Below are 14,137 nucleotides of genomic sequence, written 5' to 3' on the forward strand. Positions count from 1 at the left end.
AGATCTGTGTGTGTGTGTATGTGTGTGTGTGTGTGCGTGTGCGAGAAGGTCCCCGTGGGCCGTGTTCGGCGGAGTCGTCAGTCGTCCAGTGAGCCCGCGGTCGTCGGAGGCGGCGGTCGTCATATTACGTGTCCGGGGACGGATCCAACGCGTTACACTTCGACGAGTGATCGTGGAACTTGTGAGATGATGTATTGTTCACTTTGTGACAGTTGACTGAGAAAGTTGCGAGGCATCTGTAAGTAAATATAAACATGTAAAAAAATTGCCTAAGCGACATCTGTATTAAATAAATACTCGTGGCACTTGTTTAAAGTAGTTTTTGGAAAATATTACATCAACTTATTTTTATGAAAATAAAAAGTATAAAACGGTTCGGATATATGATAATGGTCCATCAATTAATTCAAGTACATTAATATTATCGTTCGCCTGTCTACGCGGGGTCTACGCGGTATCTACGAGCGTCTACGCCGTAGTCCTTGTCATGTTCTGATGGAGATTAATAGTATGACGTCCGCGTCACGCTCCTCCACCGGAACTGTTCCGACTGTGATTTGGTCGAAATTGAATTATAAAAATAAATTTGAGAACAGAGTGAGCAGGTAGCACTCAACCAATGGTTAGTTGGACATCTTTGGCCTTTGTTCAATTTTATAAACTCCACATTCTATATATTAAATACTTGAAATTCCTGCATTTTTTAACAAACATATATCTACATTTGCCAATTTTCTAATGTAAACATTTTATTAATTATGAGTTATAATAATCCTCACTATATGTCACATAAAGTTACCATAGTGTGACGACGCGCTCGCCGACGGTTCGTGTTGTGATTGCTTTTGGTAAACGTACTGACGTGTGTGTTTTGGAAGGTTATTTTAAATGGTTTCATAAAGGATCTATTAAACACGACGGGAAGATCTCTTCCCCTGTCATAATGAACTTATTCCGATTTAAACACTCATACCACATTATTCTGTCAAATATACTATAAAATCTCATAAATATCTTTTTTTACGTTTTTCAGACGTGATTTAGTCACATTCAGAACGCAGCTTATTTCGGAACCTCTCGTCTGTGATGACTCATGTTTATATTTAATAATCACATCCTAGAAGCACAAACTTAAACTTGTAAACCTTTTTCGGGAAACGTAATAAGTTTATCGTATAATTATAGAACATAAGTTAATCGGCTGAAACTTGTCGTAGTGTGTATAATTTGTATAATTCAAAGCTACAATTTCCGTTAAAAAATTATAAGTAGTTGTAAATAATTACAGCCACCCTCACACAGCTCACCCCTCACCCTCCACCCTCACCCTCCCGGCACCCTCTCTCAGGGGGTGTCGGTCGTGTGGTATTCTGTAATTGCTTTATTATTAATGCCTCAAAGCACTATGTTTTTGGAAACTTGATACATAATATATGTACACTACATTTAAATGAAAGGTTTTCTCATAAAATTATTTAAATTATCTTTAACATCTACATAATTTCCTACTACAAACCCTCACCCCTGCCCACGGTTCGCGGTCAGGTCCCAACCTCTCCGTGTCACTGTGAGATATATCGATAAAATTTTGATTTAAATAAAGTATATTTTAATAAACATGTTATTTGCTAGTCTCCTGCAGACTATTGTATTGCGAGTTTCAGAATATTTTATGTTAGTAAGGCCGAGGGTCGCTGGGTCATTGGTACCATCACAGAGAACTCTGTGATCCTGAACTCTGGTCTCGGCGCTGTTTCGTCAGACCAAAAGTTTTAAGTGCGATCTTTACCTTTGGTTACAGACAACATATTACAGTTCGGTCCGCTTCAGTTTTGTTTCTGTTATTATAAAAAAATAATTAGTTATTGTAACGTGAAATTAAAATGTTATTGATTTGTTACACTCATATGTGTTCGCGAGTCGTCCATCATCAGAGATACTGATGACGGAGGCGAGGGACTCAGGAGAAAACTGCGCGCATTAAAAAAATGGAAAAAGATTGAGTTGACACTCACACGTGTATCGCTTAATATTGAAAGGACCAGAGACTGTCAGATACATCAAATGATTCAAGAGTATAATTAGATGATTGAGACGCCTTGGTCAGCGAACGTCCGCGAACGGGATCTTTGATAATATCTTTTTTCATAATTTTATTTTATATTTGACAAAGTATTTATAAAACAAAATATGTTGTATTTTAAACAAACATTACGCATCTGTAGTCGGCGCATAAACTTAAGCTTAATGTATCTTTGGTAGCGTCAAATAATCTTTTTAGAACTTTAGGATTCATATAAACCGAGGCCATATAAATGCTTTTTTTATTTTGTAATATATATGTAATACATCAAACGTAAGTAACAAGGCCTTATCGTGAACGTGTTCTTGCGCTACTCGACAGTCAGTCAGAGCAGGCTCGACTCTATAGCCTGCTCCAAGTTAACCTTCGCCAATCTTCTTCATACCACAGCTGTTAACTCATCTGACCCACATTCTGCTGGGTTCGATTTCTTCAAAAACAATTTCTTTATATTTGGATGTAAAATAAAAATATAATCTCATTTCGGACGCCGACTCAATATACGCTTCAATTTAAATACAGAGATATCTCTCGCTTATATTTTATATTTCCTTTTAAACCCGACGGTCTGAATATTCTGCAACAATTTTGATCACAAAGTGGAGGAATGTGTGATTACGTATTAAAATAGTTTTATTTGAAATTGCGTCGCTTTTAAAATATAATCTCGCATAATATAATTAAAAAATGGTAGTTACTCTATTTGGATCACAATTTTCCTACTACATTTATGTTCTTAAGTGTCTTTGCGAGTATTCAAACAAAAGTAATAGAACGTTTTGTAATCCTGGGAGGTCGGTCGCTTCGCACCGAGGTCTCTCCACCGATGATATGTAACATCTGTGTAAAATATTGTTTGTGAATCGGTAACATATTAATGTTAGAGTGTTCACATGGAACATTGGTCGTGTTGGACCAGTGCTCCATGCAACGTTAATCACCCGACGCGACTCAAATATTAATTAAACCCGCGGTCGTCGATAGACAAGCCGGTGTCGAGTCTGCGGCGCCGGCGGACATTTGCAATTCGTTTACATGGCTTTACGGGCTTTTAACATTGTTATGTGTGATGTCGACACAGTCTGACTGTTGATGTTGTATACTCACATGTACTCAAAACCACGTTTATTGTAAGCGGAGTGATCAGGGCCATGAACGGCGAACTAGATTCAATGTTGTAAATTAACTATATATATATATATGTATAACTTATTTATATAACTTTGAACGCTCCCTTAATTCCTGTTTTAAGAGGGTCAGTCGCATCTTATGAGATCAGACGTTCCATGAGTGATACATAACTCTACTTCCAGATTTATCTCGCACTTATTTGATTTACAATCTTTATATTAATATTTATTAAGCAGCATCCACTTGCACGAGACTATGGTTACTGACAATACCGTCGAAACGTCGGGTTAAAGATAAAGATATACGAAAGTTTAATAAGAAAATAATATTATTTGCCGTGATCCTGTTTATTCATAGTTGCCTGGAGGTTAAAGGCCCGCCTCTCACACGTGAGGGCGCGGGTTCGACACCTGGCAAGTACCAATGTCATCTTTTCATATGTACTTTCTAAGAGTATGTAGACACCACTGACAGACGGTGAAGGAAAACATCGTAAGGAAACCTGGTCTTATAATTTCAAATTATAAGATTGAAATCGCCAATCCGTCTTGAGCGAGCGTGGTGATTAATGCTCTAACCTTCTCCATGAGAGAGCTTTGCTTTGCAGTGGGCTCCGATAGGCTGATGATGATGATGACTGTTGATTCGTAAATGACGTCAAGGATCGTTTTAGAGGTGTCTTAGGTTCAAAGTAATTCGTCGAAGTGTCTCTTCAATTGTTTTCTGGGAAGGGAACCAGCCGGGACAAATCTATCGTATTGTAAAGACCTCACTTCTCGTTATAGTTGATGATGATGAGAGATGTTACTGAGCACAGCTTGTTACCGGTTGCTTCAGGCGACGAATTTCAGGAGAGATAATGTAACTCCTGTTACCTTCAAAGATATCCTAATCTATATATTCTGAAAGTCAGCACAGGTCATCACGAGGTTGATTTACATATAAACATTAGATCAATCTACCCTGCTGCAGTTCACCAGCGAGTAGGATGTTAAAAGCATTGTGCATTTTACATTAGAGAGGCAAAAATTTGTTAATAGGACAGAAATTTTAATTTCTTACGTTATATCTCACTAGCTGGACGTGTCTGTCTCCAGTACAGGATGCTGTGTGTTCAAATGTGCTTAATATTGTTTTTGTATAAAATTAATTAGGTTTATGTTACATCTGCCGTATGACCTCCTGTCTCCCTCCCCCACACCGGAGTCTCTCTCCCCCGCGCTCACCGTGCCTGGCTCTTAAGTAATGTCGCGGTAAAGCAGAGAGCAAATTGTTTAAGCTGGCTTGTAAACAACTTACACGTTAAAATATGTGCGCTTCAAGTAACATTTCAGAAATTAAATCCGTGTGCTTTACATTATACGAAGAAGGGGAGAGAAGTAATGGCTTTGGAGACTAAAAGAATTATGGCATTTTTTTTGTAACCTAATAGTGAAAAAGTTATAACAGTATACCGCCGAAGTTTTCATATAATGAAGAATGTTTATTGATTGTATCTTAATATTACTTCACTTCTTCTTTAAATTACAAGCAAATGTTGTTAAGGATACTTTTTTTAATAATAATATTAGGACAAGGACTCATTATTTAAGATGATTCAGAATGTATAGACAATCAATGAGTGAGTCGATCAGGTCGGTCCGGCGTCGGCACACTGGTCAGCGTTAGTTACATTTCTCTCTTATGAAACATCACAAACCTCATGTCTACTTCATTTACCTGTAGGAACAATATTTCGCTGAGTTTGTTTCCTCCTTATTTAATGTTTATATAAAAACATTTTTAAAGATCTTAAATCGTTTCCAACCAAAAACATATTTCCTAGGGCGATTTCCTTCGGTTTTCGGCGGTCAATGTTTTCTTCAACATTGGCGATCTTTTGATATCTTTTCCATGTTATTTACCTCAAGAACGGTTGTTAAGAAAGTCATTATCTATAATTTTATGTGTTTCTATTCAGTCACGTAAACATACCAAGCAAGTTTTTTTTTATATTTTAAATGCGGAAAAAAATTTACTAAAAAGGCATGTTTCCTTAAATTCTGAAGATATAAAATTGGCTTGAAACGCTTCGCAACAATCTTGTGAGGTCCCTGGCGCAAGTGATCCACCGGGAGTTATTAGCGGTCGAGTCGCGGGCGGAGGGAGAGGCCTCAGGGTCGCCTCCTTCTCACCCTCCACCGTCTTCTCACTCGCCATCCCTCGCATGTCGCGTATCTGGCCCAGGGGATTACCCGTTTATATATGGATGCCGGCAGAGCGGCTCCAATCTTAACAACTTTCTTGGACTGCTCGCTGAGATATGGAAGCCTTTGTTTCATTCGAATAAAAATAACATCCCCTTGTTTACCCAAAGTTCATTTGGGAGTCTGTTCCTAGAAGATGTAAATAAAAGTAATTAGACTTCCCATCATCACCAACCACAGAGAGCGGTCATTAAATATTTAAAATTATCATCAGACTTACATATTATCCAATACATTTTATAAGCTCACAATCCTCTTCTCGTGTCCTCATAACTTTTTATTTATTATTCATACTTTGTGTTGGTGTTCGTCATATTATTGTTTTTCTTCATTTCCTCAATAGTTCTAAGTAGTTCTCGTCTACTGCGTACATGAAGTAGTCGTGAGTATGTTCAGGGAGAAAAGTAAAAAGTTTATAATTTGTGAACGTTTATAATGACGGCGAGAACATAGTGCAGTCTGTTAGATCGCTGCAATGAATCAAGCCTCGGTGTGCTGCAGTCGCTCTGCGGAGGTGACCGGCGTGTGGACGGAGCTAGTATGTATGTTATAATATGATGGGTACAACCAGCTTTTATATACATACATATATCAGGGACATGTTTTACTGCTCTATTGTAATTTAAGTCGATTTCATTGGTTTCTGTTCGCAGTGTTTGTATTTCTTAAGTATACAGTATAATATAGTATGGATAAGTGTGTTTAGATAAGTTCAACAAACTTATTCATATCAGGTGATAAAAGGTAAGTCATTCAATCGATGTTCCAGCGCGCCGGTTTACGCTCGATGATCCCCGAAATTAAAACTCAAGAAGATGTTTCAAAGTCAATAGTGACAGCTATATATTTAAGTATCAAAACAAAAAATGCAATCCGTATGGTATTAATCTTATGTATAGATATATATGTATATATTTACTATTTTTCTTGCATAACTTTAAATATTCCTTTATTTCCTTTAATTATTATATACTCTGTCGAAGATACAATATTTAATTACTCAGATTGCAGGAAATCTTGGTAATAGCTAAGGTTGTAGGACCTCTTTGCACAAATTTAATGAACAAACTATTAAAAAAACGATGTGCGATACTAAGAGGTCTGTGTCTCTGTGTCTCTGTGTCTCTGTACCTGTGTGGCTGTGTGGCTGTGTGTCTGTGTCTGAGGTCGTATGTTGGTTTATATACGGTCCACGAGAAGGTTCTGTCCTCGTGAGGCACTTTACACCGAGTCCCTTACCATCTTAATAAACATAAAGGGAATTGAAAGACAAGTAATTTTTCAATGTAACAAACGGAGTGCTGAATATCGAAATGTTATAAATTTAGAAGTTAATAATTAGTCGGTAGCTGAACTCGAACGTTTTTTAACTTAATATACAAACAATATCATTATTAAAGTAGAGCTAACAGACGGTACAAATATTTGTAGCAGAAGCGACATTTATAATTATCTCATTTGAAACACAAAAGTGTCATTTATGTTAAGTGTATGCGGGTCTCTTGGTGTCTGGTTCTCTCGTTCAAATTCAACTAAGCCGAGTATTTTTTATACAGTTTCGTGTCTCACAATGCCCGCCCTGTGAATGTAAAAGAGGACTATATACGAAAATTCATATAATTTTTATGATCGTCTGCTTAACTCGGCTCGGCTCGGTTCGGTTCGGTTCGGTTCGAGGCCGGAGCCGGAGCCGGCGGAACAGGCGGAATGAGTCGCCTCATTGGATTTTATGTGATAGGGTGCCGTTGTTTTAAATTATTACTTTTTTATTCGAGAATGTATTATATATTACGAGAACAGCCACCGAAAGGTAATTTACTTTCATCCCTCTCACCGTATGAGACACATTGTGGTGTTTTATTTTACATGCAATACCAAACGTGTGTACTCATGAAAAAGAAAAACAATTGCTATTAGTTTCAAAAAACTTAAAAGCTTCTAGAGTTTTCTTATTTTGATGAAAGTTAGAGCACCCTCCGTGATTCTGTTTCTAGTTTTAATTATAATGTAAGCTGTAACAAGGATTACGTTTGTTTCGATTCACACACTTTGAAATATTTATTATGTAATAAGGATTCCGTGTATAGCGTTGTATGAAGTCTCGTATTATATAGAGTACTAGCCTTCCGACTTACGCCTCACGCCTTACAAATTCAGCTACGTGCCCGTATTGGAGTCGATAATTTGAGCATTTTATACATTTCTAAATATTTACATAAATATTTTTTTGAACAATTTATCTTTTATTATGTCCTTTGTATTCTTCGCTGTGGTGAGTAGCAGTTTAGAGTACGTATGATCGCAAAAATTGATTCCAGATTACGAGGCCATTTTATCCTTAAGAATATGTTCGTTATTTAGTGAGATTTCATTGTAATGACACATATTCAACTGAAAATACCAGGTTCTGATCAAGATTTAAGGATTTTATGCTTTTTAAGAATATCCTCTATTAAAATAATAAGAAAGATTTTGTCTTCACTAAAACTAAAAAGAAGAGGACAATGTGTCCTTTTCATTCCACTAGTCATCGGAAGACACTTTTCAAGACACCGTAATATAAGAGCCTTGAAAGTAATACTGACTAGTTACTTAATCTTTATTAGGAAAGACAAGATCAGGTTGACTCACCACCAACACCAACAGAGCGGTTTTACTATATTCATATTTATAATAAGGTTTCTTTTAATATTGTGAGTAAATTTCTACTTTTTGAGGAATCTCGTGCTCCCTTCCTATATGTTAATGTTGTTCCAGGTTTTTGTACCAGCGTGTGGTGCGATGCGTGGATCGTGTCGTCCGAGGCTCTGCTTCGCCTCAAGTGCAGCGTTGTTTCGCTTTCTCACTCTCTTATATTTTATCACACCTGTCCGTCGAGCAGCACAGCTGCAGTGTGCAGCTCTGTTAGTGCTGCTGGTGTCGGCACCAGCTCGAGCACCGCGTCCCTGTGCCGCCAGCCCGCTATGCGTTTGCCGCGACGACCACTTCGCGTGCGACGCCGTGCCCTTTCACAGATTTCCAGAGACCGGTAATTTTCTTTAATACATCTTGATGTCACAAAATACAAACGTTTTCGGTAGCGGTACCATTCATGTGTTTATATCAACTGTAGAGACAGGCGTGCTTCACGTGTCAATATCCGCTGCTCGTCTGGGCGTACTGGGGGAAGCGGCTCTGGACGGACGGCCTCTACGTACGCTCGTGCTGGTCGCCTCGCGTCTCCATCAAGTCGACGGCGCCGCGCTAGCGTTTGTACACTCAGCTAATAATTGTTGAAAGTTGTTCTTTTACTTTTAACTCTTTGTCAAACTTTTCTCAATTTCATTACAGCTCCATGGCCACATCGCTCGCATCATTAGATATGAGTTATAACGAGTTTACCGAGGTTCCAATAGAGGCGTTGCGACATTTGAAAGTTTTAAATTGGCTAAATTTACAAAAGTAAGATATTGGTTTAGTTTGGTTTTATAATATTTTCCACAGTTTTGTGTATAATATGGTAATGCAATCTAAAACATTTTTAATACTTTTTCATTTGTTTCAGCAATTTCATAAGCGATTTAAACTCTGTGATGGATTGGGGCGGCCTCACCGACTCTTTGAGTAGCTTATCGTTAAGTAACAATCATATCTGTGTAATTAGCCAGGGCGTATTTTCTTCGCTCCGTCATTTAACTCAGTTAGAGCTTGACGGCAATAGGCTAAGACAACTGGACGCCGAAGCTCTCCCCATCTCTCTGGCTATTCTACGCCTTTCCGATAATTTACTTTCGGGCCTTCCCTGCAGAGCATTAACTCACCTTCCTCGTCTACGTCACCTTCATTTAAGAAATAATATTCTGCAACCAAAGTTTAATATAACATGTCGCAGCGAGCGATCAAAAATAGATTCACTCGATCTTAGTCACAATGAACTTAGCGACGGTTTTAACTTTGACTTTCATCATAGTATTCAACTGAAGCAATTGGTTTTAGACCTCAATGACTTTACTGCTGTACCAGCATTTGTTCTTGAATGTGGTCGGTTAGAAAAATTATCCATTTCCTACAATAACTTACAATATGTATCAGACACTATAGTCCATGGTCTAAAGCATAGTTTACAGAGATTCGATTTGGACCACAATGAATTAACATTATTACCAGATTCTTTACGTGAGATGAACCGACTACGACATCTGTCTGTAACATACAATCGTTTGGAAGATATCAAACACTTACCACCAAAGTTACATTCCTTATCATTATCCGGAAATTATTTCAATGCATTTCCAAGTGCTCTCCAAAATTTAAGTGTAGCAACTTTGTCTTATTTAGATCTCGGCTACAATCGAATTTCCTACGTTGCTTCTGATAATTTCGGTGTATGGTCTAAGGCCCTGACAACTCTTGGTCTCCGAGGAAACAGGATAGCCCAGTTGTTGCTCGATTCCTTCCCACCCTTGCCGCTCCGTGAACTTGTACTTAGTTTTAATGACTTGTATTATATTGAAGCTGGCGTATTTTCTAATTTAACACAGTTAAGAATTTTAGAATTATCTTCTGCTGTATTTAGTGGTGATATTTCTACGGGGTCTGGTCTCAGAACTTTGACGTGGCTCGGTCTAGACAATAATAACATTCATTATATGTCGTCCGAAGACATTCTACAGTTTCCCTCTTTAGAATATCTAAATTTAGATTTTAACAAGATAATTGAATTCCCCAGCGATTTGGGAAATACACAAGGATCCAGTAAGTTGAAGGAGTTGAGACTCTCTTATAACTACGTACATAAGGTTGGCTCAGATTTTCTTGAGAATTTTACAGAATTGCAAAGTATAGATTTATCTTATAATCGTATGCAAAATATAAGCGAAAAAACTTTTGTTAATTTACGGAATTTAGTATACTTAAATTTAGCCGGAAATCTAATAGAATCAGTCAAAGATGAAGCTTTTGTTGAGTTGCCAAAAATAGAAGTGTTGGATTTGCAAGAAAATAGTTTGGCGAAATTTGCATTAAGTTATTTTGTAAATATATCAAATTATGATTCTAATTTTGCAGTAAACGTCAGTTATAATAATATAAAGATACTTCGCGGAGGATCGTCGGTATACATAAATGTCTTAGATCTGTCCTATAATGCGTTAGAAACTTTGCCGCGCGAGTTTTTTAGTTCTCTTGGGGAACATATTCGACAATTATTTTTATCTAATAATAAAATTCTAACCATAGACAATGTTGCTTTTGGATATTTGATAAATTTAAATATATTGAGTTTACAAAAAAATAATATAAGCATAATTAAAAGACGAGCATTTTCGGAAATGCCCTCACTTCAAATATTAGACTTGTCAAAAAACAGAATTTCTCAATTATCTGTAGAACAGTTTCATAGCCTTCCCTGGTTGAGACTGTTACGATTAGAGGGAAACAGATTGCGGGCTCTACCTCGTGACGTCTTTAAGAATACTTTACTAGAATACTTAGATTTAAGTAACAACCAGTTATCTTTGTTTCCGAGCAGTGCACTGGCCCAAGTCGGTTTCACTTTACGTCGTCTTGAATTATCAAAAAATAAAATAGAATATCTCGATGCGGCTATGTTCCACGCGACAGCTTTCTTACATGAACTTGGTTTAGCTCAGAACGCTTTGACTGTCTTGTCTGACAACACTCTCGCAGGGTTGCCAAGATTACGTAGACTCGATCTGTCGTTTAATGCTATAAAAACAAATTTCAAAGAATTATTTCACAACGTACCTCGTTTGCGGCGATTATCTTTAGCTAATACCGGATTAAAAACTGCTCCTCATATTCCACTGGCTAATCTCACGGAATTGAACCTGAGCAATAATTACATAACATCATACAGTGAGGTCGACATGAAGCATTTTCAAAATTTAAGAGCATTAGATATTGCAGGAAATAAATTTACAACACTTCGTCCTGCTATGTGGGTGGCTGTACCGAAATTGTTGTCACTCGATGTTTCGAGAAATCCAATTGTTCGAATACAACATGGTTTGTTTGAGGGATTACAAAGACTTTTGTATCTCAAGATGGATGACTTAAAGTATTTGGAAACATTAGAACCTCGCGCTTTTCGCGCCTTGATATCCCTCAGGTCTCTTACTTTAGAGACGCCTACGGGCGAAGGGAGGGCGGTTCCTATAACAGAAATCGTATCTTCATCACCTTATATAGAAGTGTTAGTCGTCCACGTACATAAAGAAATCGTGGATTCTCAATTTTTGGGAATGGTTGCGCCAAAACTAAGATCACTAGAAGTACGAGGTGCCTCAATTAGGAGTGTAACTGCAGACGCTTTTTCTGCCCTAAGTAAGCAAAGAGCGCTGACTTTGCGTCTGACTGGTTCTTCAGTAGCGGAGCTGCCGGCAGGGCTCATACTCCCGTTAGTTCGAGTACCTCACCTCGCACTCGATTTAACTGACAATCAGTTAGTTAGTTTTGGTCCGTCAATTCTTTATCCAAATCTCACTGGGTGGAATCGTTACGCTACAAAAGTGTTGCCCGGTAAGTATGAATAATTAATAATTCAATTGTCTGTTTGTCTATGTAGGGGACTCAAAAGTGTCCTTTTGTCAGGTGGTCTTTTATTGGGTGGAAATCCCCTCCGCTGCGGTTGCTCTGCGTCCTGGGTGGGCGGTTGGTTGCGTCGCTGGACGAGCGAGGTCGGCGGCGGCTCCCGTCGAGCTCGTGCCGCAGCCCGCCACACCACCTGTCTGACTCCGTCCGGACCCCGCGCCTTGCTCGCGGTCAACGCTGACGATGCCGAGTGTCACGCCAGCGCTCTTTCCAGTCGCTCCTGTACGCTTGCGTATCGTCATGTTTTCTATTATATGTTTTTATTGGTGATGACGTTGTATTTTTTTAGTTAATAAAATTTGTGACGGATGTGATTACACAATATTTCATCGAGTAAATTCTTAGACAGTTTCTTTAAATGAGTGTGTGAAAATGCGAAGAACCGAAATGACCTTTAACAATGTGATTCTAAAAAGTACAGGTTATTTGATTTTGTAAATAGTCATGTTTAGACTAAATTAGTATTAATGATAGATACCTATATTCACTGTAAATATAATAATTTTAATATTTTGTAAATATTATCTATGTTCTTAAGGATTCTTTATGTTTTGTTGTGCAATGCCTGTACTAACAACGAGTGATAACAATCATTTTCTAAGTCATTTGTGATATTCTTGTACTTATATACTATATTCCAAAGTCATTAATTTGATGATTTAAAATTGGTAGTAGGTTTTTTTATAATGGTTTGTCGGTATTGATATTACATTAATGTTTTATTTTATATAAACTTATTATTTTCAAAAAAGGTTAAACATAAATCGAATGTCTAAAATAATTGGAGATGTTTATACTGGCAGTATCGAGGACAATTTTTTACGTAGTTGTAAATTTAAAATTGTATTCATAAAGTGAGGTGACGATGGAATTTTATAAAAGATGATGTAGAGAAGACTAAAGGTGACAAGAGACGAGAAAGAAAGAGGCAGAGGGAATAAATATTTTATATTAAAATTATTTGGATTTATTCTTTTAAGACCTTTCACCCCCCTGTGTTTAGTCATATTATAAAATAATAGAATAAAATTTGCAGGGATCTTAATAACACAAATTCAAATATATCTAAAAAGTAAAATATTAAAAATAATCTCAAATATTAATTTAACAAAATAAGTTCTGTATTTTTAGAGGTAATTTCGATGGACCGCAACAGAACCAGAGATTGAATCAAAGGTAATTTGCTGCCTCAAGGGATCCGCGCTAGTCGGTGCTGGTCGGTGCTGGTCGGTGCCGGTGTTCTACAAACGAACCGCTGAGACCAGTGAATGAAACCAAATTGGTCGTCGCTTTAACGTTAAACATACGTAGACTAGTACAGAAAAGATTCATTAGTTCTGAAAACTCTGACGATTGCTCACGTAATTAATACGAGTATAGAACATTGAGCATTGGCGCGGAACTACCACCATACCGCACGACTTAATTACTGTTGATGTTTCTCAATAGTATATTCTGTTACAATTCATGATTCCTTTCTGTTGTGATGTGATACTACTACACTACTTTCGAATTTTAAATATTACAAAAATATCTCGGAAAGGAGAGGAAAAGTATTTCAGTTAATAATTATTACGTGCTTTTTCTTTACACATACATTACGCTGAACAAAACGAGATCTTCCTTGATTCCTTGCTGTTGTTGTCTTTGTGGATAAAGTATCTATTATTTATAGCTTACGCTTCATATTTCTCTTATACTTGTGACAAAGCTTAATAAAAGGGGTTATCAACTAACAGTTCTTTGATTAATTTTATTATTAGTTATGTGTAAGGGGATTCTATTGTGTGTGTGACATGCGAGGAACTAAATATTATTATTACTTTACAAAATAATTTAAATATTGTAAATGTTTTTCGATATGAGCTTCTGACATTTTGTTCTTTTGTTAATTTTTAATGGAGACACAAAAATGTCAGGAAGGAAGGCTTTACGCTGATTATCTCACGGTATTAGTAATCGTCTCGCTACAAGCAACTCTCAGACAATAAATTAATGTCCCAGGTTACACTACACATTAAGGATAAGCGACTATTGAGTACATCCACCTAAGGCTTCCCTCTATCAAAGCGATTAATTGTTGTGT

General features: G+C 37.2%; 1 protein-coding gene across 1 annotated transcript; it reads left to right on the plus strand.

Annotated features, from left to right (window-relative positions):
* Window positions 1-110: 110 nt before the first annotated feature.
* LOC116775311 (chaoptin-like) lies at window positions 111-12,980 on the plus strand. The gene is made up of 6 exons (XM_032668190.2): window positions 111-238; window positions 8,218-8,488; window positions 8,573-8,708; window positions 8,791-8,901; window positions 9,005-11,979; window positions 12,052-12,980. Exons 2-6 carry the CDS (start codon window positions 8,242-8,244, stop codon window positions 12,342-12,344), a joined length of 3,762 nt encoding a protein of 1,253 aa, XP_032524081.2. The 5' UTR covers window positions 111-238; window positions 8,218-8,241; the 3' UTR covers window positions 12,345-12,980.
* Window positions 12,981-14,137: the final 1,157 nt, after the last annotated feature.

The sequence above is a fragment of the Danaus plexippus genome, chromosome 8, assembly GCF_018135715.1.
Source record: "Danaus plexippus chromosome 8, MEX_DaPlex, whole genome shotgun sequence".
In the NCBI taxonomy this organism is placed as follows: domain Eukaryota; kingdom Metazoa; phylum Arthropoda; class Insecta; order Lepidoptera; family Nymphalidae; genus Danaus; species Danaus plexippus.